Here is a 26980-nt window from a genome sequence, read left to right as displayed (position 1 = left end):
AGTGACACAATTATCTCTTTTTTTTTTTAAACAGTGTAAAAATAAATAAAATAATGTAAAATAAATAATAAAAAAAAACTTTTTTTAAAAACCCTCCATCCCGACAAGCTCGCACGCAGAAGCGAACGCATATGCGAGTAGCGCCCGCATATGAAAACGGTGGTCAAATCACACATGTGAGGTATCGCCGCGACTGGTAGAGCGAGAGCAATAATTCTAGCCCTAGACCTCCTCTGTAACGCAAAACATGCAACCTGTAGAATTTTTTAAATGTCGCCTATGGATATTTTTGAGGGTAAAAGTTTCACGCCATTCCACGAGCGGGCGCAATTTTGAAGCGTGACATGTTGGGTATCAATTTACTTGGCGTAACATTATATTTCACAATATAAAAAAAATTGGGCTAACTTTACTGTTGTCTTATATTTTTATTCAAAAAAGTGAATTTTTTCCAAAAAAAGTGCGCTTATAAGACCACTGCGCAAATACGTGCAAAAAAAAGTATTGCAACGACCGCCATTTTATTCTCTAGGGTGTTAGAAAAAAAACAACATATATAATGTTTGGGGGTTCTAAGTAATTTTCTAGCAAAAAAACCTGTTTTAAAACATGTAAACACCTAAAATCCAAAACGAGGCTAGTCCTTAAGTGGTTAAAAGAGACACCCTAGGACACAGGATTAACTCTTTCAGGATAGATACAACTTGGGTCAGGTGATCAGTCTGACACTAGCAACTTCCTTGTAAAAACACACAAAAAAAAAAATCAAAAAAGGAGATGTTTTCTTTGCCATGTATATTTATATGTATGCAGACCTGAATTCTGGGGGCATTCGACCGTGAATGCATAGGGCCAAAAAGCGAACACAACTCTCTACAATGTACAGCCCTGTCCAGCTGCAGCATGCCATGGACCTTGATAGGCTGTAGGCAGTTGGAATAGGCGATGCACCTGTGCCTCCCACAGGCCCTACAATTTCTGAGATGCATGCTGTGCAGCTAGATATGTCCCCATGTTCAAGACTTCTAAAATCTTTTCTTAATGCTATCGAGACGACTTCCCTATCTATAGCTAACTGCAGAAGTGCAAGTGTAAATGAGTTCTTCATATCATTAGCAATAATAAGCTTAAATAAAATTAACTAATATTTTCTTAATGCATTTCAGTACTCTCAACTTGTAACCCATTCACTGCCAGGTTCATAAAGTGTAGGGACCTACAGAACAGCTTCCAGCTGGCTGGCATTCCTCCTCCTGCTATAAGCTCATGCTCACTTCATGCGAGATGTGTTTACCAGCCCTTTTCTTTTCCTGAATGAACAAATCGGTATTGATCGCTCCTGCATTCAACCACCGAAGCATAGTAAACAGTGTTTATTATGCTTCAGTTTGTGAAAGAATAAGAGCCTCTGTACATAGGTGTCCGTTTATGAAGCAGTGAAATCTATTCACTGCTTCGTTCTCCGGCATTCACAGTGAAGATTTTTCTCCTCTGTGTGCCTGTTTATGAAGCTTTGTAGATCGCTTCACCTTTGGAGGAGTGAAGAGATCTACAAATGCTTCAAACAGTGGAGAACAGCCCCTGATACTGGAATCTCGTGAGACTTTACGAGATTACAGCACCAGAAATACAGAGATGTCAGTTTATTAAGCAGTGATAAATTATCACCGCTCAATACACGGACAGACGGCGTGAATTACTGTTAATAAAATAATGAGTCCCCCTACATTATATACATATGTATACACACACACACATTATATATACATGTATATACACATACATTATATATATATATATATATATATATACATATACACATTATATGTATATATGTATATATATGTATACACATAAATATGACAGGGGGACATGCTTACAGTGTTGGGGGGTCTGAACGAGGCATAAGGAAGTTAAAAATCTTCCTCCTTCCCCCTCAGATCCCCCCAGATTTCCTCTTCACTCCCCGATTCACCACCTCTGAGCTGGTGAACCTGGGAGTGTGAATTCTGACTCAGATCGCCAGTGAAGCAGTGAGATCACCGCTTCATAAACTGGCCGTTACTGTGTCATTCAATGAGGATTCTCCGTGTGTAGAGATAATCGGTGGGAGAACAAGTTCAAACATGTTCTCCCCCGATTATCACTGTTTCATAAACTGTTTATGGACTGTGATCAGCGGCGATCCTCGGGATCACCGCTGATCACTGCTTCATAAACGGACACCATAGACATCTATTCATTTATATGCAGTGCAGCCAAGGCTGCAGAGAAAAGGAATGAGGAATATGTCTTTAGTCCCTTCTCTGTCACAAAAAAGACATCACCCCCCCCCCCCCCCCCCCCAAAAAAAAAAAAAACCCAAAACAAACAAAAAAAAAATTTAAATAAAACACACCACATAATAAGCCATTGTTTACACAGGGCCATTCCACGCCATACCAACCAACGAAGGGTCATATTTACCTCCAGGGGGATGCAGACGTGTTTCCATGCATCCCTTCGCAGGCAGTCCCAATGACATCAATTGACAGTTTACAAATATTTGTTATGTATTAACTGAATACAGTTTTAGCTTTTATATTTAGTAGGAATTTAGCAAGAATTTTGTAATTTTTGCTGTGTTTGTATCCACAAATAATGATTTTAGCATATCTTTAAAATATTGTTCTACTAAACATTTGCGCAAATATCACAGGGCCAAAAAAAAATAATATATATAATCAGTAGCACCTTCTCTTTATTCTACTTGTCCTATGCTATCAGAATTCTGGCCCAGTGGGTTCTGGGTCAAACTTTTACCAGCTTACTTTTTTGCTGTTTGTTCCCTGTTGGGGCGTTTTTCCCCTTTCTGCTCCAGAAATGCAACAGGATTCCCCTCAAACAGCTCACCAGAACAGGTGTTCCCATTGAAAGATTTCTTTTTAACTCTTGTTCTGGTGTCAATGCTAAAATACTGGATTTCCTATCACCTTTTGTCGCAAGGCCATGGTATTCAGAAAGTAGTATCTACTTATGCAGGAACAAAAAGCAATAAGAATAATAAGGGTTGTAATCCTTCTCCACTCCAAAAATGGAGTACACCAACCCTATAACTGCCAGGTCCATACGTGAAACATGACAGCGGGGGGGGGGGCCACACACAATCCGGAGGCTGCAGCCACCGGGATTGTGTGTAAAACTGATAGGCAGATTAATGCCCATCAGGTGGATGCATTCAGGTGGCTGCACTACCGCCCAACTGCCTCCACACACCCCCAATACCAGCAGCTCCCCCACTTACACCCGCCATGTATTCCTGGCTCCACTTGCAGATCTGCAGGCCCAGGACCGACATGGAGGGTACCGGTGGGTAGAGGGGAGGAAGAAGGGTGGACACACGTCCGCTCTCCTCCTCTTCTTGCTGTGACTCGGAAGGTGACGTGTATTATATCACTTCCCTGGTCAGCCTCTCAGCGTCCCCCTCTAGCAAAGCCGGGAATGGATGTATTACAATGTGATCTGCACTGCAATTCATTCAGTGGAGCCCAAAGGAGACACGCATGTCTCATTGAAGAGAACCTGTCATCTAAGAGTTAAGCAAGAAAACAAGCTTGCATGCAAACACATAAAATCCCCTCCACAATACACGTTACATATCGCAGAGCACACCGGCGTGAGAGCAAAAATTCTAGTACAAGACCTCCTCTGTAACACTAAACTGAGGACCTAAAGGGGGCTTTCGAAGAGTCACCTATAGAAAATATAGGGTACTGAAGATTCACGTTCCAATTTATAGGCGCACTCAAATTTAAGGTTTGACATGTTGGGTATCGGTTTACTCGGTCCACCTTGTCTTTTATTTTACCAAAAGTTTGGGTGGTTTATTGAGTTTGTTTGCCCTAAATTCACTTTAGTGTGTTTTTTACTGAAATTTTGCATTTCCTAGACTTTTGCGGTAATATCAAGTGACATAAAAAGGAAAGAATTACTAGTTCAAATTTTTTATGTGTTATTCCACACCTGCAGATTTCTGTGCAAGGGGAGAGTTCCTTAGCTTTAAAATTGCATGGTTAGACTGTCCACTCCCACGTCCTGATCTTTCTCAGAGGGGTGAGAGGCAATAGGAAGGGTCATTATGCATATTCATCGTTAATTGCCAATTTCCTCCTTTATATTTTTTTCTTTATCTTGTTTTATAAGTTCATAATGTGGATGCCGATATAGTATGTTTAGTGACAGTGTGTACCCTGGTTTACAGCCAACATTTATTATCATAACGGCAAAATGTTGGTTTTCTATACTTTTAAAATTCTGAATAAAAACTATTGGAAACTAAAAATTGGAACTACAACCATTTTATTCTCTAGGGTGTCTGCTTTCAGAAAATATATGTTTGGATTTTTTTTGCAATCTTCAGGCCTAAAATTATTTTTTTTAAACGTGTGCAAAAAGAAGGAAAAAAAATGCAAAAACTGCTCTGGCAGTGAAAGGGCTAAAGTCCAACTCCAACCAAAAGATTTGTGCTGATTTTGAAGGGAGCAGGGATGGAAAAAAACATCTACCAATTTGCTATTGTTGTCTGAGACTCCCACTGAGGATATTTCCCTTAACCTCCTGTGTGGTTATGAAGAGAATACCACTAGCAAGCCCCACTGAAGAAATTTACCCCCACCTACTTTACGGTCACTAGAACAAGGAAGTGAATGGAATCTAACCAGCAGGTACATAGAAGGCAGTAATAGCACTTTAGTAGAGTGGGGATGGCTTAGAACATGTCAGGTTTTTATTGATGCCTGTGTCTTTGCTAGGGAGGGTCTTCTCACATCCTGCTTCAAATTCAATCACAATATCAAAATGGGAGAGATAAAAGCAGCTAGAAAACACAAATTCTGTGAGAAAAAATATTAGTTTGGCTTAATGTTGTATTATACATTGTAAAAAGGTATTTAGTGGTTTACACATTACCCTTGCAAAGCTGGGGCCCTGCGTTCAACCCCCCCCCCCCCCCCTTTCACCAGCAACACTTACTGCATGGAGTTAACATGTTATTCAATGTCTGAATGTGTTTTCTCCAAGCTCCCCAATTTACTACCAAATCAAAAAAGGTCAATTTATTTAGCCATAATGTAAGACTGAGGTAGGTTCAAAAGACTGTAAATGTCTTTGGAGCAGGGCTGCAGAATACAGAGGCAGTCTATAAATTAGTGAAAAAAAATATATATATATATATATATATTCCTCATAATAGATAGGATCAACTTACATCTGTTTCACAGTCAGGAGTTCGAACTGGTGAATGGATAAAAGACTTCACTGGTGTTGTATTGTCATGATTAAGTCCAATGTGTGACAGGATATTTACAGATGGTGCTGTGAGCGGCGCTGCTCCTCTATTCACAGCCAAGACAGGTTGTGCTGCAACAATCCCAGATGTAGGGAGCTGAACAACTGTAGACGGGGTAAGTACAACTTGTTGTCCTGGGGTTAAAAACAACAAAATATTCAAAAGCCTTCAAAAAGTTGCTCAGAATATAGCAGTGCAGATTCTGGAAAATTATATTTTACAAGAAAATAGAGAAATATTTTCTTTCATTGATTATAGGCAAGGTTAAGACTAACTTGGTTTAACATATACAGTATTATAACCCCACAAGTGCAAAAGAAGCCTATGATAATGAAAATGCAGAAACTGTCACAGCTGACTTATTTTTAAGTGTAGGATTGTCTTCCTAATTCTAGTTTCACTGATTAAAATTACAAAAAGAATTACAACCATACCTTTAAATAGTATGGGAATTTCTGAACAGTCACAATAGGTGGTTTGTTAAAGCTGGTTATATCTTGCCTAGTTTATGGCAGAGGAGATGGGGTTTTTAGCCCTGCTAATATCTTGCTTCCTCTCTGCAGGCCAATTCTTATCTAAATGCTCTCACACCAGTCTGCTGCACATCATTGTTCTGTAGCAGCTTCCTAATCATGACAACGGAGGACCTATGCAATGTACCTATGCCGCTTGTAGTCCCAACCAGAGGAATACAGGTTATCAAAATGGAACCACAATTAGGAGACAGCTGTCATCTCACAACCAATTTTTATACCTTTTTAGCATAATTGCCACGTTATTTTATTAAAAGCTGCATATTTATTAAGCATGAAAACAATTTGTGAAATAACATTTTAAAGCTTAAATGTGATTTTGCCAATGGGCTTAAATCTACTTTAACAGTGACAAAGATTTTGCAACTTTTTGCCCAGAAGGTGAGGAGTAACTGAATGACTAAGTATTTCAGACATCCTGTAAAATCACTAGTGTGACTGTCCCAAAAGAAGAGCATAGCTTTTTAATAGCATAATTAATGACAACTACCAAATCTCTACTTACCGGCTGGTGGTGCTGGCTGAATGGCAATCAGAGGCTGTTGTTTTTGCAGCAGTGTTGCAAGCGGCTGAAATATAATGGTTTTAGCAGTGCTTCCTGAGGCAGGCTGGATATTTGCAGTGTTAGGAATCAGAATGGCTTTTGGCTGAATGGCTGCCTTTGGCACCACAGATGGAAGTTTTCTCTTCTTTACTGGTGTTTTGCCTATAGAAAAAACAAAACAGTTGAACGCTAAGGTTGTATCCAATATTCAGTTAAAAAATAAGAAATAAAATTATGAGTTCTGGTCTCCTATACTAGCTATGTGCCACTATTCCATGTGGTTAGCTGCTAGAGCTGGCGCTATTGATACTACAAGGATTGTATTGCAGTGCCGGGAAAGGTAAACACGAACAATGGCAATGGACGAGGATTGAAATGCAGCACATAGGAATCATACAGGCATAGCCTAACAGAAGTGTAGCATGCAGGCATGCTGTAAATAACATCAGACCTGCAGTCACCAGTTTTCCTTTAAACCAACCAGTAACCATTTGCCTACAGCGGTAATCCTGAATCGGCGTTCCTGTCAGTGATGAGAGCAACAATACTCCCATCCAACTCTCCAAACCTGTGTGGTAGGACCTATAAAAATGCTTCTAAAACGTTATTAAAGTTTTAATGTCATAGCATGTCAAAATCACTGAGATCTCTGCAATGTGTTCTCAACTATTTACAATGAAAACCCAAAATAACTGACTAAACTGAAGTCTGCATTTACACAGGCCTGTTGTTTTCTGCACAGAATGCAGGTTCTTGCTGGCTGTTAGCACAAGACTCTGCATATAAAACATGCCTAAAGTTTAGAATGGCACAAGTTTAGAATGGCACAAATCTTCTAAGGACTTGATATGCAGCTGTCCTTTTATTTGTAAACCACTAAACGTTGGTTCCTATAATGCTGCTTTTAGATGCATATAAAACTATACACTGTACACATCTAAACGCAGCATTTTATAGCTGAATGAGCCCTCTTTATCATGAGACAAAGCATCACTGGTACAGCCACCTATTTTCCATAATGTCATAAATAGTTAAATATAGAACACTTGATTGCAGTCAAAGAGTGTAAAGGAAGATCTAAAAAGGAAAAATAGTATTTTTTTCATTTTGGATAGCACTAGGGAGCAATAATCACTTTCATTAGGGAGAGTTCCCTTCACTTCATGTTCCACAGCTAAAACAGAAAATTCCCATTGCCAGCACACCACAACACAAGGTGAACAAGGTGCGTTAAAATGGTTTGTTGTGGCGCATTGACGGCCTGTTTAAAAATTATAGGCCTCCTTACTGCAAAACATTCACAAAAAAATCGAAAACAAAAAAATAAAAAATCACAAACACACACACAACAAAAAATGAATCCAGCATTAGTGCATTTAAATTTACTGGAGTGCAAATCTCCACCAATCTCATATTATGGGTATAGGTAAAACTTTGCATTAATCTGGTTGCAATGCTAGTAACAGGGCTACAGCATGTATGTCATGTATTTTAGTCCTTAAGCGTACTTTCAAAGGTACTGAAATTGAAAGGAAAAACTGCCACTAGTACTCGGTTGCTCCAAACAAATGATCAACACCAGCAACAGGGCTAGGCAGCGAATCAACCACTGGACACTTACAGTATGCACTAGGTCTGCTAGGTGGCCTCAGGGACTATTTGGGCTTGTTTGCACATGGTTTTTTATGCATTTATAAACACATTTGTGAATCACTTTCAGCATGTTTTCAGTGCATTTGTTGAGTTGTGTTTTTTTTTTCTACCAAGTTGCATTCACATGTGTGTTCCAATATGTTTACATGCAGAAAAAGGCAGCATTCTGTACTTTTTAAAATACACATGAAAGCATCACAATGGTATAAGCTAGGCTCATTGCAATACATCCAAGTTTCTTGCATATGCGTTCATACTGAGTGTAAAAATGCTAACTGCCTCTGGTGAAAAACGAGCCCTCACTATAATAAAATGACCGATAATAGATTGTTAAAATTACTGGTAGATAAAATACTGAACTGGAATGCGTTTTCAAATAATAGCTGCAGATTCGCACCTTTCCCTGAGAAGGAAATTTCTTCAAAAACTTCACTAAAAAGACAAAGCACATTACAACAGACCACATTTTTTTTTTACCTGTGTGAAAAAATTGTACATAATTCTGTAGTAACTTGGTGTTGCAGCGACGGTTTCTCTGCTTTATGGGATATGTACAATAACCCCTTGACCTCCTGATGATTTACCCCCCTTCATGACTAGGCCGTTTTTTGCGATACCGCAGTGCATTACTTTAACTGACAAATTTGAGTTAATGCTGTACATAAATTAAAATGTTATTTTTTTTCCCACAAGTAGAGCTTTCTTTTGGTGGTATTTGATCATCACTGGGTTTTTATTTTTTGCGCTATAAAACAAAAAAAACTGACAATTTAAAAAATTAAACATTTTTTTTTTTACTTTCGGCTATAAAACCTATCCAATAAAAATATATATTTTTACAAAAAAAAAATAAAAATTCTTAATACATTTATATATTCTGCTACATATATTTGGTAAAAAAAAAAAAAAAAAAAGTCCCAATAAGAATATATTAATTTGTTTGTGCAAAATTTATAGTGCCGACAAACTATGGGATATACACTGGAATTTGGTGATCAATGACTTCTAGCGGGACTGCGATATTGCAGCAGCCAATCTGACACCAACTGATATTTTGGACCAGTGACACTAATACAATGATCAGTTAAAATATGCACAGTCACTGTACTAATGACACTGGCTGGGAATGGGTGTAAACATCTAGAGCGATCAAAGAGTTAAATGTGTGCCTAACCAGTGTTTTTTTGTACTGTGTGTGCGGTTTTTACTAAGGGATGAGATGGAGATGGATTTTACTCATCACATCCCTGCTGACAGAACAGAACTCTGCCTTGTTTACATAGGCAGAACTCCGTTCTGTCTCTCCTCGCCGATCACCAGGTGCTGGTGCCCGCTGAATGGCTTGTGCTGCATCAAATCACAGCACAGTCACAGCGCCCCTACCCGTAAGTGCCGGATCACATACTAGGTACGTGATCCAGTGCAGGAGAGCCGCTCCACCACCGTATAACTAAGTTATGTGGTCGGCAAGTGCTTAATAATTGCAATCTGTATGAATTTTTGTTTTGGTTCTATCATGCATAGTATAATCAAACTCTGATGTGAGGTAATACTCTGGTAAAAAAGAATTAAAATTAAATACAAGGGTAAAAAAGTTCAAAGATATAGTCTTAGGAAATTTTGTACGAAAATTCTCAGAACATTTGTAGGTCGTTTACTGTTAACATCTGATTTTTGAACAAATGGACTTTACTGATGGGAAATCATTGCAGTCCAAAACTGAACATCGTTTTGACCCACTAACAGTTAGAAAAACAAGCACTCAGGTCTCAGGGGTACATATTCTCAGATTTCCTGAACTGGCGGTTGATTTTGATTATGACTTTAGCTGTTAGGAGAACGATAGCGAAACATTGGAAGCGGCTTGTGGTACCACGTGAACAAATCAAAGGCAAGCTTAATTGGATTATGGTTAATGATAGGCTCACCTGTACCCTCCATAACACCACCGCAAAATTTGACAAGACGTGGGATCCATTGATAAGATATATATTTCTATTGACTAGTGAGTGCTGAGGTAGCCCTCCTCAACTTTTCTGCCAATACAGGCAACGCTTTCTCTCTCGTTCCTTATCTCTGAAACATTATTAGGAGGCAAATCCTCCTGATTATAATTAGTATGATGGTTGTTGCCTCTTGTGCCTTTCACTTCATCTATAATTTCTGTCAGAGACATATCTGGTGGAAAAGGAGTTCTATGGTGTCATAATTCTGTTGGTTTAACATGCCTATTATTTTTAAAATATGTTTGCACCTATATTTTTTGATACAATTTGTATTGATTTTTGCACTTGAGAGATATTGTTCTACTTGATTTGCTGCCTTTAGAACCGCTGAAAATGTAATAAAAAATATTAAAATCAAAAACTGTTCATTAGTCACAAACTTGTGCATAGACACATTAAATGTGCAAAAAGTCCAACGTGTGCTTTAACATGTCCATAAATCAACATATGTGTAAAACAAACACGTGCAAAAATCCACACCCACTGCAATATTTTCTTCATGCACTTTTCCCGTGTTGGCTCCATTCTTGTAAATCATCGCTCTTTTCACCCATGTGATAATGGTTGTGCGTAGGGATGCACCGAAGTTTCGGCCGCCGAAACATATCGGGCGAAAATGGTCTTTTCTGCAATTTGCCGAAAGAGAATTTACGCCGATAATGGTGCCTAAAATGGGGCGGGGCCTGCTGGACGGGGCCCCGCCCCTGGTGCCGCCCATCACAGGGGTGTCGTTCTGGAGCCCCCGTCGTTACTCTCTCCTCCTCCCCTCCCATGCTGCAGGCGGCCCGTGGGGTCTCCGTGTAACGTCCCCTTCTCCCCGCGCGGTGGCTGCATATGGATCCTCAGCCGATGTTTAAATCTGCTGTGCAGGAGCTCGGTCACGCTGCTTACTCTAAAAGTAAGGGAGAGGTATTTAGCAGTGTGTGCTGTGCTCTCTGCCCTACAGTGCAGTACCCAGCATGGAGATTGAAGGTACAGAGCTGCAGCTGCCAATGTTTAAAAAGGCTGTCTATATATGTTTGTATGCATGCGTGTGTGTGCATGTTTATATGTGTGTGTGTGTTTTATATGTGTATGTTTATATTCACTGGTGAGGCACAGGCAGGCTGCATGACGGGCACTGGTAGGCTGCTGGGCACTGGTGAGGCACAGCAGGCTGCAAATGATGGGCACTGGTGAGGCTGCATTGATCTCCTGTAGCATGTCTGCAGTCTCTGACCATCTCCTGTAGCATGTCTGCAGTCTGACCATCTCCTGTACCATGTCCCCAGTCTCTGACCATCTTTTGTAATATGTCTGCAGTCTCTGACCATCTCCTGTATAAAAATATTTTTTAAAAACAGTCACTTTCAGTATCGGTGCTGTTTCGGTATTGGTTTTCGGCCTAGTGTATTTTTCATTTTCGGTATCGGTTTCGGCACCAAAAAACCCATTCGGTGCATCCCTAGAACTTGTGCACTCATCTCAATGGCTTCTTTCCCCTGAAGTGTTAATATTTCTTAAGCTGGGTAAACACATTGGGGGAGATTTACTAAAACTGGTGCACACACTGATTGGTTACTAATGCACAGTTGCACCAGTCTTCCAGTCTTATTATATCTCCCCCTTGAGTTTTTACTGTGTTCAACCAGCAGGCTGAACGAAAAAAAAAAAAAAAAAGGGAAGGACAGACTTAGATACCTGCATCAACACGATGTTGATGCAGGCATCTTTCCCACTGTGTCTTGTATTCTGACAGCAGGTACTCCCGCAGGGACTTTCACCCCTCCCCATCAGAACACAAATTAGCACTGCAGCCCATTGCCTGAATGAGCTGATTGAATTCTGTTTTCTCAGCATAACCATTTGACAAAAGCCATTCGTTAAGGCGGCAGACAGACCAAAATTTGGCAGGTTCCTGCCAAATTTAGGTTTGTGTATATTCTGCTTTAGACATCTCAACCACTCTCATCCCAACTTGAAAACATAGAATTCATTGTGTTCGTTAACCATTAAAAAAAAAAAAAATCACTAAAAAACAAACAAAAACAAATCAGAACACTCACATTCTGTATGAAAACACAGCCTGTCATATAACCCCAAAGGGGCATAAAGCACTGTATGACTTTCATAACCTAAGGGGTCCAACCATTAAGGGAATTGTACATAAATGCAAATCCCCATCCCACCCCAAGTTGTACAGAAAACATTCACTTGCTTTTTTTTTTTTAATTTATTTATTTTTTACAGGAAGGGAACGTACTTTTGGTGGGTGTTGGGACTACAGGATTCTCGTCAGACTGTTCTGGTGAACTGGGACTTCTTGAAGCTTCAGAGTACAAGGAGACTGGAGACATCTGAACACTAGAGGAAATATCAATCTCTTCCTAAAACAAAGTGAATGTAAAATATATTAGAGATGATAAAATCCATGGGCAGTTTATACATTTTAATTACCTGACCTCTCAGCTGAGATCATCGCTGTGATGTAGTCTGGCCATACATGATTTATATTTTTTCATTCCACTAGCAGGTCGAGCAGAAAACAAAAAAATGAGCCAATTCTCCCAGCCACACATTTGAGCTGGGTGGGGAAATCCTCCTTGCTGTGGTATTATATTCTGACAGCGGGTAGAATAGTCGCCAGAATACAATGATTAGTCCGGCAACACTGATCATTCAAGAAAAACCCAACAAGCTGGTTGTACACAAGTCAATCAACAGATCGACTTGTATACAAACAGCTTGCCCATACATGGCTTGAAATTTGTCTGGTTAGTTTGGGGAGATATGTAGGAACGCTGGTCCCATTCCTGTCTGAGGGCTGTGTATGTAAAACACAAAGACCAGCTACCGTGATCATGATTTATGGCAGGGGTGACCTCTCGTCTTAGATGAGGGTGATCCCCGGTCATGCAGTTCCCCTTTGGAGGAAGTATTCTTTACTATTAGGAGAATATATATATATATATATATATATATATATATATATATATATATATATATTTTCACACCGGTACCTTTGCTATCCATGATGTATGTCACCAACTATCATGTACCGGTACTTTTCTTTACTGTATTGTATTGTTTTTAACTTTAATAAAAATCATTGTAAAAGAAATTCAGCCAGTCCCTGCTGAATCAGTCAAATTTAGATCCATGAATGCCTGGCCTTACAGACTCTTCTTAAAATTATTTACTGTCTGGTACAGCCTCCTCTGTACATGCATGCAGCAATCCTTATTCAAGCCAAAAGTTTGTACTCCCATCAGGACAAAAGGACTGCCCACACTTTATAGTATCTGAATGGAGATAACCATGTGTGGGAGAAGTCGGGTCTAACAGTAAAGAATTTGATAACATACTGTAGAGGAGTACAAGTCTTTGAGGAAGGGCAGGGAATGATCACAAGACATCAAGTATGTGTAATATGCAGTTACACATTACAATACTTTGTCTTATACCCCATCCCTTAAAAGGCACATTTAATTTCAGGGATTCCAAGATGAATTGCATCACAAAAAAACATTAAAATGTTGGAAATGGAAAAGAAACAAAAATGATCTACATAGCAAAAAAATAAATAAATATATCACTGTATATTGCTGCAATCTGTTATTTAAGGCTTACATACATTTCAGTGTTAGTTTTGGGATATTCTTTACAAAATGTTACATTCTTTTGGAGCCATAAAAAAGCCACACCAACTGTACAGTATGATTTAAGGACAGTATCAGCATTCTTGTTGATGCTTGTAGAAAAACGTGTGTGTTTTGAGATTTCACTTCTTGTTTATCCATTAAAGACCTAAAGATTTTTTTCATCATACTTACCTGTAAAATCCTTTTGAGTACATCATGGGACACAAAGTTAGGCCAAAATTCATTACCTACTGGGACATCCCAGAGCAATAGCCTTGAGGGGAGGGAGACACCCTGCCAAACAATAGCCATCAGACCTTATACGGCAGCCCGCAGTACACTGCGGCCAAAAGCCGAATCCCCGCCTGCTCGAACATCCACTTGATAAAATTTTGTGAACGTATGCACTGAAGACTAAGGATGAGCTCAGGCATAAGACTTTGTCTACCAATGTCCATTCACCTAGTGATGGCATATAACCCAGTAGGTAATGAATATTAGCCCAACTCTGTGTCCCGTGATGTATGATAAAGAAATATACCAATATGTGAAGGGGGGGCCTTAAAAACAACGATTTAAAATATATTGTGTTCAGTTAACTGTATTAATGCACACATTGATAATATTCATTGCATGCAAAGCTGACCTGTGACCCATTACTCCTGTAACAACTAAGTCTTTATACATGTTCTCAGCAAGATAGACCAGTCTACCAAGGTTTTTCTTAGGCTTCCAGATTTTACGACTTCAACAGCATCTCCTAACTGCTTATCTTCCTCAAACAGTTTTAAAACAGTGCAACAATTAGATATTTTTTTTTCTCCTAGCTCCATTTTAAAACAGCACCTTGTTTCAGTAGCTGCATGCAAGTTTCTGCAATTTCTAGGGTCAAGTGCCAGGCTTTGTAGCTGGTTCAAAGTTGTAAGTGATGTACCCAAAGTTCTGATTCGGGACCCTTAATTTTTAATGGTTTTGAAATATAGAGTTGAAGATCAAACATGCTAGGTCTGTGTTTGCAGATGACACAGATAAGGGGAAAAAAAACACCACATTCCATGCCTGATGCCCCTAACTTGCAAGCTGACCAGGATACACTGGCTGCATGGGCAATTACATGGCATGTGAGGTTTTAATGTAGATAAATTGGGGCTAAAAGCGTGCATGCATCTTAATATAAAATAAAAAAAAACAACAAACACACAAGTTTGAGAAAATTAGAGCGGTCTTAACCACTTCGATACCAGGCACTTTCGCACCTTCCTGCCCAGGCCAATTTTCAGCTTTCAGCGCTGTCACTTTTTAAATAACAATTGTGCGGTCATACAACACTGTACCCAAACTAAATTTTTATCATTTTGTTCCCACAAAAAGAGCTTTCTTTTGGTGGTATTTGATCACCTCTGCGGTTTTTATTTTTTGCTAAAGGAATAAAAAAAAGACTGGAAATTAAAAAAAAAAGTTTTTGTTATAAAATTTTGTAAATAAAGTGTTCTCCTTCACTGATGGGCACCGATAAGCTTCACTAATGGTCACCGATGAGGCAGCACTGATGGGCACTGATAGGCGGCACAGATAGATTTAACTGATAGGCATCACTGGTGGCACTGGCAGGCATTTTACATTGGCACGAATTGGCAGCTGCCTGGGCAATGATTGGCATTTCCCTGGTGGTCTAGGGTGGCATACCTGGTGGTCCACTGTGGTGGCCATCCTTGCTGATAGTGACAGCATCCTGGTGGTCCTGGGCGGGCATCCGAGGAGGGGGGGGCTGCGCTGATAAACAAATCAGCATAGACCCCTCCTGTCAGGTGAGCAGCTAATCGGCTCTCCTCTACTCGCGTCTGTCAGATGCGAGTGAGGAAAGGCCGATCAACGATTTTACGGTTTACATCGTGATCAGCCGTGATTGGAGTGCTGCAGAACCCCCCCCCCCCCTTATTCTTACCCGGGCCTGATCCTATCAAGCGATGTGCACAAAATGGGCAAATTGATAGCAGAGGCAACCATTGGTTCCCGCTGCTGTCAATCAAATGCTGTGACACGGGGGCAGGGCTGAGCCTCTCAGTCTGTGTCAATAGACGCAGACTGGGCAGGTCAGGGGCGAGCACTAGGCGAAGCGGAGGGGCCTGGAGCTACGACGCTGGACCTTTAGAAAAAGGTGGATCAGGGCTGCTCTGTGCATTGCACAGAGCAGGTAAGTATGACATTTTTTTACTAAAATAACAAAGAAGCTTTAATATCACTTTAATGATATTCCTACATGAACGAAGGAGGGGTTCATGGAAGGAGGTCATATCTTGCACTACACATCCAACAAAAACAAAGGTTGTTCTTGAATTGTCAAGGGACTGATGATATGTAAAAACCTAGCTATACCCTTCAATCGTTTAGAACCAAAGAAATGTTTGTCTCGGATCTGCAATTGCCATGGTGGTCAGCTCTGACATCAGCCATTGGATAGCTTTTTAAATCAGTTGACAGCACAAGCCAAAATAATAGTTACCATTCATGGCATGCCTTGAATGCAATGGTTCTGGAAAACCATTAAACTGATGTGTTTATTTCCCCTTTTATACTCTGTTTTAAGAAGGCAATTCTGTACATCCTATGATTCTAGCAGAGGGCTTTTTGGTTCCTTGGAGTCCCCTCACCATAACGATTGGTTATTTTGTCTCATTTATAGTCCATAAAAATAATTTAACAGTAAACACCTGGCATAATATTAGCATATGCATGCATGAAGATAACAACATTGCAACAAAGTCCTTACCGGCACAAACTGTGATGAAGAGGATGGTGAATCAATAGACAAAGGAGACTGAACAGAACAGCTGGAAGACGCACAAGACAGGGGATCCGGATTGTTCCAATCTCCTATAAAGAAATGACATGCATAATAATTCACAAGTCCTGTTTTCTCAGGTTTTAGTGTTATTTCCACACCTTAGTTACCTCATACTGCTAATTTTTTAAATCACAAAGACGCATCACACACTTTAATTATTCATTTGTATTTAATGGCAGCTGGAGGAGCTGCTGTACTAACAATGTGATGTTAGTACAGCCATCTCCCCTGCTGTGCTATTGTGTTCTGAACACTTCAGTCAGTGCTCTCAGTCATTGGCTGAGAGCACTAATCAGGAACTGATCGGCAGACCTTTTTTCGGTCATGCCCCATCCAACCGTCTACAGTACACACGGGCCGAATGTTGTCCGGTTTCTATTGAACCAGCCGATGCCACATGACATTTGGCCCGTGTGTACTAGGCTTAAGACCCCTTTCACACTGGAGCGTTTTGCAGGTGCTATAGTGTTAAAAATAGCGCCTGCAAACTGCCCTAAAACCGCTGCTCCATTCACTCACCCTGGAGCGGTGCGCTGGCAGGGCGTCAGAAAAAGTCCTGCCAGCAGCTTCTTTGGAGCGCTGAACTCACCGCTCCTCCCCATTAAAATCAATAGGGCAGCGCTGCGATACCGCTGGGAAAACGCCACTTCGGCGGCGTTTTGCGGAAAGATTTAACCCCTTTTCGGACCCTAGCGGGGGGAGTTAAAACCGACCCCGCTAGTGGCCAAATAGCTCCGCTAAAACTGCGCTAAAAATAGCGCCACTTTAGCGCTGACGGCACTGTGTGAAAGGGGTCTAAGAGGGGGAGGGCAAAAGACACATACCCCAGTAACTGTACTAAAAAGGTACACTTTCAAATGGTTTTAATTGCCATTTCAATACTAATCACCAGAGGGCCAGCAAACAAACACTCTATTTGATAATAGTGACAGGTACATTTTATGGAAACACCAGGAATTACCAGTTGAGAATAAAAAAATTAAAAAAAAAAAAAAAAAAAAAAAGGTGGAAAAAAAACGAAACTAAACTAAGCAAATAACTAGTGGGCTATATATTATGTTCTTGTTCTTTGATTTAGCAAATGCATCAATAACATAGGTATGACTTTATAACTATTCCAACATTCAACGAATGAAAAGAAAATACATTTTTCTTACTTAAACTTCATATAAAATTTTCAGCTATATAATTTTTTTTTAATAAAATATAAAAAACTTCATACCTGTGAAGCATTGCTCATTCAGTTGGTGAGAATTCCAAGACAATAGGTCTGTAGTAAAGTCCAAATTATCAAAATTGTCCGCCTGTAAAAAAATGCAAAAAATAAATTTTACTGCCCATTAAACAATGTTAGACGAAACCTCATTACTGACCATATGTTGAATACTGTTATCCTGGGGAAAAAATAAAACAGGCTGGTTACAGATTTATTAGTTGTAAGCAGAGGAAAATAGGATTTTTGTACTCGCCGTACAAATCCTTTTTTTGATGTTCATTGACGGACACAGCACTTTAATCTTGACCTTAGGGTTATATCGCCACCTTTAGGAGTGGACTAGGCAGAACACATAAAAAAACAAGCACAGTACCGCCCAGGGGGCAGTCCTACTGGCTATAACCCCTCACTCTGCTTCCAGCAGCTCAGTTCGTCAAAAAGCAGTACAAACATAAATAGGAGGGGTGGGTGCTGTGTCCGTCAATGAACATCAGAGAAAAGGATTTTACGGTGAGTACAAAAATTCTATTTTCTCTTTCGTTTACTGATGGACACAGCACTTTAATCTTGACCTTAGGGACGTCCCCAAGCAGTGTCAAAACGAGGGGTGGGAACACAGAGAAAATAAACTCCACCCACCACCAAAAGAACTCCCCATCAGAGGAGTCACAACCTCAGACGGCCGCCTGCAAAACCTTGCGGCCGAAGATGCGTCCACATCAACCTTATAAAATTTGGTGAAAGCGTGTACGGACGACCAGGTAGCCGCCTTACACGCAGAGAAACAGACGTTTGATGCCAGAAAGACCCCGAAGCACCAAGCGCCCTGGTAGAGGGCGCCGTGACAGGAAAAGGAGGCGCCCGCCCCCTTATGGCAAAAGCCTGAACCACAATCTGTCTGATCCACGAGAAACGGTGGCCCAAGAGACCGCCAGGCCCTTCCTCGGACCAGCCACCAAGACACACAGAGAGTCCGACCTATGAAAAGGAGCCGTAGCAGACAAACACGCGCAGGACCTGGACCACATTCAAAAAATGTAAAGTGACCTCCTCAGGATGCAACGGCCGAGGACATAAGGACGGAAGCACAATGTCCTAGTTTAAATGGAGGGTCGAAACAACCTTTGGAAGAAAAGAGCTGCGGACGCAGCACCGCCTTATCCTCAGGTAGATAAAGACTTGCATGCCAAGGCCGCCAACTTAGAAACGTGCCCTGCAGATGTAATAGCCACTAGAAAGACTGCTTTCTGAGAGAGCGTCCATAAAGGGATCTCCCTAATGTTTTCAAACGGTGGTTTCTGAAGCACCGGATTCAGATCCCACGGGGGCAGCGGCGGGCGTACCGGAGGGGCCACATGCCGAACCCCCTGAACAAACGTACGCACCAATGGGCGAATTTAAACAAACATAAAGGAATATTAATGCGCAAAACCACAACATCCAAAGAACTGGAAAGGAGCCGCCAACATAAAAGTGTACTCACATAACTGAAACAAGTGTAAAACAAGGTATGTGGCGCTAACTAACTTGAGTGAAATAACTAGTGTAGAAAACAAAGCATCCGAGTGCAATATTAAAATAAAGCATACCATAAAATAAAATGCAATAGTAGTAAAAATGCAATAATAATTAATAATAAAGTGCAGTAGTGCAAAATTCTAAAATAATAATGAGAAATAAACAATGTGCTAAAGAGTGGAATAAAAACGATGTGCATAAACAAATTGTATAAGAGAACGTGTCACACCAATGTGTGTAAAAAAAAAAAAAGTCCAAAAAACACAAACAAATGTTCATAAAAAAGTGATGGGTGCAATCCAATAAACCTTGTACTGCGACCCACAATACAGACAAGATGAGATCTTCTAATGGTGATTCACAAAGTGAAAGGAATGTGCAAGTGCGAGAAAGAATCAATGAGGCGAAAAAAGTGTCTATAGTGTTGACAGCTTCCAGTATCGTCACAATCAATTATTGTGACAATACCGGAAGCTGATTGCCCGTCTCTTGCTGGTCCATGCTCGACTCGGCCCATTGGGGGCCGCTACTAGAGGTGAGAGGCTGAAGGAAATAGCTGTCACACTCCGGAGTATGATTGGATGAATCATCTATATTATAGACACTTTTTTCGTCACATTGAGTCTCTCGCACTTGCACTTTCCTTTCACTCTGTGAATCATTATCAGAAGATCTCATCTTGTCTGTATTGTGGGTCGCAGTACACAGTTTATTGGATTGCACCCATCACTTTTTTACGAACATTTGTTTGTGTTTTTTGGACATTTTTTTTTATGCACATCGTTTTTATTCCACTCTTTAGCACATTGTTTATTTCTTATTGCATTTTAGCATTTTGCACATTATTAATTATTATTGCATTATTACTACTATTGCATTTATTTTATGGTATGCTTTATTTATTTTAATATTGCACTCGGATGCTTTGTTTTCTACACTAGTTATTTCACTCAGGTTAGTTAGCGCCACATACCTTGTTTTACACCAATGGGCGAATTGCCAATGGCCACTGAAAAAAAGACAGCCAAAGCTGATATCTGCCCCTTAACCTCCCTGGCGGTATGATTATTTCGGATTTTAGGTGCCGAAAGCGGTACAATTATTTTGCATGGAAATTTGGCGTTTTATATTGTAGGTCTGTAAATCTTAACAATAACACACTTAAATCTGTCCAAACCAGAGTCTAGTAGATATCCCGGGTATGATAAAGTTTGAAACACAAAAACATAAATTATAATATAATAAATAAAAATAAATAATTAAAAAAAATTTAAAAAAAATAGTAATAAAATAAATTTCCCCACAATTCACTATCGCTCAATTCTGCAAGTGTTCTAATTTACTATCGCTGTTTTCTAGCTGGTCTAAAGCCACTTTTGACGTAAAGGGACACTTTTTGGTTGCTATGGACAATCTCCAGTTTCCAGGCAGAAAGAACAGTGTATATCATGTAAAACTGCATGCAGGGCATGGGCCAGAGCACTGGGGACAAAAGGGATGTGAAATCATTTCATACAGTACTGTAATCTGTAAGATTACAGTACTGTATGTGTTATGATTTTGACATTTTTTTGAATTTGCCGCCAGGCTCCGCCCCCATGCGTGGCGCCGCTCGCAGGGAACGGAGCCTGGCACGGAGAGGCTTCGGAGGAGGACGGAGTCCTCGGACACTGCGGGTGACATCGCAGGATCCCGGGGACAAGGTAAGTAACGCTGCCCCAGGATCCTGCAATGCGATCCCGAGTGTGGCTCGGGGTTACCGCTAATGGTACTGAATTTTAACCCCGAGCCACACTACTACTGGTACTAATGCAAGCTTCTGATCCATTCCTTGCTGCAGAAAACAGCAGGATCTTGGAAACCAAATAAGAAAGCGGATGCCACTCCATCTTCTCACACTGGAAGATGTAGGCCTTCCAGGTATGATGATAAATCTTCCGGGAAGAAGAATTTCGCGCCCTTAGCATAGTGGTAATCACCAAAGCCGACAGTCCTCGGTCCCTCAGCACCTGGCTTTCAACAGCCATGTCGTTAAAGCCAACAACGGTAAGGCAGGGTGGAATATCGGACCTTGAGACAGAAGGTCCTCTTGCACCGGCAGCCGCCTAGGAACATCCACACCATGTTGGCGTACCAAGGACGTCGAGGCCAGTCTGGGGCCATCAGAATCACCAGAATCCCCTCGGCCTCCACTATGCGCAGCAGACGAGGGAGGCGCCTGAGAGGGGGAAAGACATAAATTAGCCGATAATGTCCCAACGCATCTGACGCGTCCGCCCAGGGATCCCTTGACCTGGCCACAAACTTCTGCACCTTCATGTTGAGCCAAGAAGCCAGGAGATCCACATCCGGCATGCCCCACCTTATGCAAATGAGCTGAAACACTTCAAGATGCAGTGACCATTCCCCCCCCGGTCCAGCAACTGACGACTAAGTAGTCCACCTGCCAGTTGTCTACGCACGGAATGTACCCAGCTGACAGAGCCGGCACGCACCGCTCTACCCACTGTAGGATATGGGAGACCTGCAGCGCTGCCACTGAGCTCCTTGTCCCTCTATGATGACTGACATATGCCACCGCCGTGGAGTTGTCCGACTGGATCCTGACCGGACGACCCTGCAGCCTCTGCGACCATGTGGAGAGGCACCGCCTGATCGCCCGCAGCTCCAGCACATTGATTGACAGACAGAATTCTTCCTGCTCCCAGCAACCCTAGGCCGACTGGATGCCAAAAATTCCCTCCAAGCCGGTCGTGATCACCTTCCAATGAAGAAGGAACGATTTCCCGGACCAAAGGGCCGGGGACCTCAGCCACCAGAGAAACGAAGCCCTGGCTAGCTGGCTCACCTGGATTTGATAATCCAGGGATGTCGGAGACTTGTCCCATTTAGACAGGATCTCTTTCTACAAGAACCGAGTGTGGTATTGAACATACGGTACCGCCTCGAAAATGGCTACCATGAGGTCCAGACCTCGCATGCAGAAACGCAGTGACGACCACCTGCGGAACATTAGTAACTGCACCGCAGATTGGAGAGCTTCAGCTTGCTTGAAGGAAGAAAGACTCTCACCTTTGGGGAGTCCAGAATCAACCCCAAGCACTCCAGGCACTGGGTGGGCAGCAACACCAACTTCTGGAGATTCAACAACCAGCCAAACTCCTGAGGAGTCTGCATGGTGATCGCCACATGCTCCCTTAGTCCTGAGGCAGAAGCCACCCTCAGGAGGAGATCGTCCTGGTATCCCACGATCGCAATCCCTAGTTGCCTCAGCAACACCAGAATCAGAGCCAGCACCTGGTGAAGACCCTTGGTGCCGACGCTAGGCCAAAAGGGAAGAGCTACCAATTGGTAGTGCTCGTCCCCGACCGCAAATCGCAGGAACCTCTGGTGTGCCGCTTCCACATAACGGATTCCATCCTGAACCTCCGAACCTTCACAAAACAACTGAGGGCCTTGCAATCCAGGACCGGATGGACCCTTTCCTTCTTTGGGATTACAATCCGATTGGAATAGAATCCCTGAAACCTTTCCGACGTTGGTGCTGGTACTATCACCCCATGCAGCAGTAAGTCCTGTACTGCCCCAAACAGGGCCTCCCGACGAGCCGGAAGGAGATGAAGGCTGGAGGGCAAAAACCTGTCTGGCGGACAAGAAAAACTATCTTGTAGCCTGACAAAACCAGCTTGCAGACCCACTGGTTGGAAAGGAGAGAAGTCCACCGGTCTGCAGACTCCCGAAGGCGACCCCCCACCCGAGAGCTGGGCAGGGGCAAACCTTCATGCGGAAGCTGATTTGTTTGCAGGCTTGTTCAGCCTGTGATACCAGGGACGCTTTTGTCCCCCAGGGCCCCTTGTCGGACTGGGGACGCTTACCTGCCGACTCGGGCGGATGAAGAAAATGCTTCTGAGCAGAAAAAGAGCCCTTACCTTTTCTTGATTGTGAGAGCAAAGTACTCTTTCCCCAAAACTAGGTGATGCAGCACTACTGCTGATACTGAGGCTCTAGAAAGCAAAAGGACTGTATCCCGGGCCGCATCACAGATATACTTAAGGTCGTGCACCAACTGGTCTGCCAGTTCCACACAGATTGAGGAAACCTGTTCCTTACCCAACTCACGGTGCAACAACTTGGCCCATTCAGTGTTTGGCACCAGAGCCGTGGCTAACACCGGCCAAAGTACTGACCCCACAACCGTAAACACGGCCCGGTCAACCGCCTCGGCCTTTCTGTCGGCAGGGTCCTTGAAAAAGGGGGAACGCTTCGGAATCGTGGTCACATTATTTGAGCTAGATACCGGGGGGGGTCAGTGACCGGAGGAGATCCTTCCTCACAGGAGTAACGCACCGCCATTCACAAAATAAGTTAGGTAAGGAAACACCTTAGCGTTGCGGATCGGCTTGTGGGACCCAAAAGGGACCAACACATCTGCAGATGCCCCAGCCGTATCCTCTATCCCTCTAGTGCTTTCCTGCGCTAAAAACGGACACGTAGGCTTCCTCCTCACTGTCCGGCGGGTCATGGTCCTTGACCTCTGAAGTGTCAGAACAGCAGGGCCGAGTCTGAATCAGAGCTTTCCCCGGCAGACGGGGGGGGCTGAATCACCTCCCTGACCCAGGCGTTGCGCTGTGCTACTGTCCGTTCTCCAGTCTGCCTACCAAAACACGGGGTGGTCTGTGTCAGTTTCGCACTGTTCCTGGCTTAAACAGCCACTCAGCACTACAGAACTAACAGACACCGTCCCTTGTGGCCACAAGAACATGGCCGCGGCTACAGGAATAATAGGATTTTTAAAACAGCTTACCTGTAAAATCCTTTTCTTGGAGTACATCATAGGACACAGATCCTCAAGTGATTACTTGGTGGGTTATGGGCCTACCTTCAGGTGTTGACACTGGTATAACCAATATAGGAAGTTGACTCCCCTATATAACCCCTCCTCCTCCCAGGAGTCCTCAGTTTTTGTAGCCAAGCAATATAAGCAATATACTCTCACCCCATAAAACAGAGGGGCGGGAGCTCTGTGTCCTATGATGTACTCCAAGAAAAGGATTTTACAGGTAAGCCGTTTTAAAAATGCTATTTTCTTTACCGTACATCATAGGACACAGAGCCTCAAGTAATTACTTGGTGGGATGTCCCATAGCAATGCTACTTGAGGGGAGGGAGACACAACCCGTAGGGCACCCCCAGACCTTGAGGAATTATACTGCGGCTTGCAGCACACTGCGCCCGAAGGCGATATCCTCATTCCATTTTACATCTACTTGATAAAATTTTGTAAATGTATGCACTGAAGACCAAGTCGCGGATGCAGATCTGAGACACTCAGGCCTGGTGACGCACTGCCCAAGAAGCACCAACCGCTCTGGTAGAGTGCGCCTTAACTTGAAAAAGGGGAATCTTTCTCTTTAAATCATAAGTTTGAATTATAACTTGTGAAAGTGAAGAGATAACTCCTGCTCTGTCAGAGAAAACCTATACTAAAAAGGACACTGCTGCAACACCTGTGTGACTGATCCAAAACAGACAAAATTGGCATAAATAAAAATAGGTGGTGGTTGCGCTGTGACAAAGGGAAAAGGAGGGGGTGGGAGTGTAAGGGACTAAATAAAGTGCATATAGAGGTGAAGAAAATGGCCGAAATAAATAAGCCAAGCAAGCATAAACCTCATAAATACTAGATGAATGAAAGTGCTAACATGGGTGAAAGAAACTGCAAAAATGTAACAAAATAAATATATATAACAATAAAAATCAATTAATAAGTCCGAGTATGGGCTAGTATCACACTAGCACATAAGTGACAACTCGAACGAGCTGTAAGTGACAAATCCACAGGGGTGAGTAGATGTCAGTCCCACCACTAAATAATAAAAAACTCCCAGATAAAAAACAGTTCCAATGATAGGGGGGAGATCTTCAGTGGGGACACCTCTGCGTTCGCAAGCCGCTTACCTTACTGCTGTAAGGTATACAGCTTGTGTTGCAAGCAGCTAGCAGGCATGGAAATCCCATCCAGTTATACAGATAAAGGCGGTAGTAGATATGCAGGGCGAAATATAAAAAAAAGACAAAAATAGACAATATATAGTGTGACTCCGTGACGGCCAAATTGGGAGGGAAGCAAGACACAGAAGGGGGGTGCACTCACTTTTTTGAAAATGTGTGGGCATCAATCCACGAGCGCCGAGCTTGTATGCCTCAAAAGGTATCTTCAATCTGTCCCAGCTCCTCAGTGCTGCCGCCTCCTCCCCGCTCATTCTCACTCTCGGAGGAAGCATAAATAAGCGCTTTAAAAGGTTTTTTTTTTTTTTAAAACCAAAGAAGGGACCTAGACTTTCAGCTTACTCTGTTAGGAGTAGTATAAAAAGTGTAATGAACGATCTCTGTACGAGTTTGTACCATCATTCTGTCAGATTGTGAGGTTGCAAAGGTTCATCAACTGTTTCCTCCGCAGAGGAAAATTTGGCTTGTTTTTCCCCGTGATCACCTGAGGATAACACCTCATCCTGTGCCCACTGTTCCCTTGGAAAAAGGGGGTTTGAGGTGGGGGAGGGGGATCTAGCATGCTTCCTATCCTCTTGGATGGAGAATGCAATTAAAGCCGCTAATCTTCCTTCTAAGCCCAACAGGGCAGAGGAGAATGCATCATCAGTCACAGGGGCTGAAGTGTGAGAAGCAGTTGCACCACCAATTGCTTCCAATGACTCACCCTGGCTTGCCATGTCAGGTATCTCCGGAGAGGATGACAGTGTGGAGGGCATGACTGGAGTTACTAGCGCCTGGGGGTGGAATCCTTGGTACCTTTGTGGTACACTGGAAATCAAATGTGCTAAGCACAACAGCAGAGGTACTTTAACAAATTATGGTATTTGATGAACAATAGTTTTAGCAAAAGAAAACAAAGTCACCATAAGGATTAGCCTTTGATACTGAGTACCATAATATTTCCTGTGCTGGAAATGCCTGTTTACACACCTTTACATGCACAGCGCTCCTGTGTCTCAGTGTGACAGACTTCTGTCTTCAGGATATGAACTGAGAGCGTCTGTGTTAAGCTACAGGTGAGAACCTGATTACACATAAAAGTGTCAGCTGTTACCGCACCTCTCCAGGAGGAGAGGGGAGGGGAATTTTTATCAGCAGTGTTTGTTAAGCTCCTAGTTTTAAAGGAAGACTTCACTTTATACAAAAAATGCAAATGGCTGGTTTTGTATATTCATAAACTACTGCTGTAACCCTCAGAAGAGGAACACCATCCGTGGTCCCTCTGGCTGCAGGGACCACACCCGCTGCTATAGCCAGACACAGAGCTGCTGAAAAAGCACTGTACACTAGGTAAGTGTAGTATACTCCCTCTAGAGGAGACATTTTAAGGCATACAGAGTATATATATATATATATATATATATATATATATATATATATAATATTTTGGAAATATGGCATAGGTGGACTTTTTACAGTTCCTAGGCTTCTCCCCTTACTTTATCCTCGCTGCAGGATACTGCTGATTTAACAGACAGATCCAACTTTCACCCATCACGGCGGGCAGCATAGTTAACCGGTTCAATACCGGGCATTTTCACCCCCTTCCTTCCCAGACCAATTTTTAGTTTTCAGCGCTGTCGCACTTTAAACGACAATTGCGCGGTCGCGCGACATTGTACCCAAACAAAATTGACGTCCTTTTTTCCCCACAAATAGAGCTTTCTT

General features: G+C 42.3%; 1 protein-coding gene across 2 annotated transcripts in view; it reads right to left on the bottom strand.

Moving 5' to 3' along the window:
* The window catches only part of ATF6 (activating transcription factor 6), a 202756-nt gene that overhangs the window by 124024 nt on the left and 51752 nt on the right, over positions 1 to 26980 (bottom strand). For both annotated transcript variants that reach the window (XR_012235302.1, XM_073592844.1), the window contains exons 3-7: positions 17750 to 17831; positions 16453 to 16556; positions 12305 to 12428; positions 6365 to 6565; positions 5246 to 5460 (exon numbers count right to left, since the gene is read on the bottom strand). Coding sequence is in view for 1 of the 2 variants with exons in the window: in XM_073592844.1 (XP_073448945.1) it covers positions 5246 to 5460; positions 6365 to 6565; positions 12305 to 12428; positions 16453 to 16556; positions 17750 to 17831 (726 nt within the window). In the remaining variant the exon portion in view is untranslated. The remainder of the gene's footprint in view (positions 1 to 5245; positions 5461 to 6364; positions 6566 to 12304; positions 12429 to 16452; positions 16557 to 17749; positions 17832 to 26980) is intronic.

Source organism: Aquarana catesbeiana, linkage group LG07 (assembly GCF_042186555.1).
Source record: "Aquarana catesbeiana isolate 2022-GZ linkage group LG07, ASM4218655v1, whole genome shotgun sequence".
NCBI classification, from domain to species: Eukaryota; Metazoa; Chordata; class Amphibia; order Anura; family Ranidae; genus Aquarana; species Aquarana catesbeiana.
The sequence above is the reverse complement of the archived record's forward strand: the minus strand, read 5'-3'. Positions and strand labels throughout refer to the sequence as shown.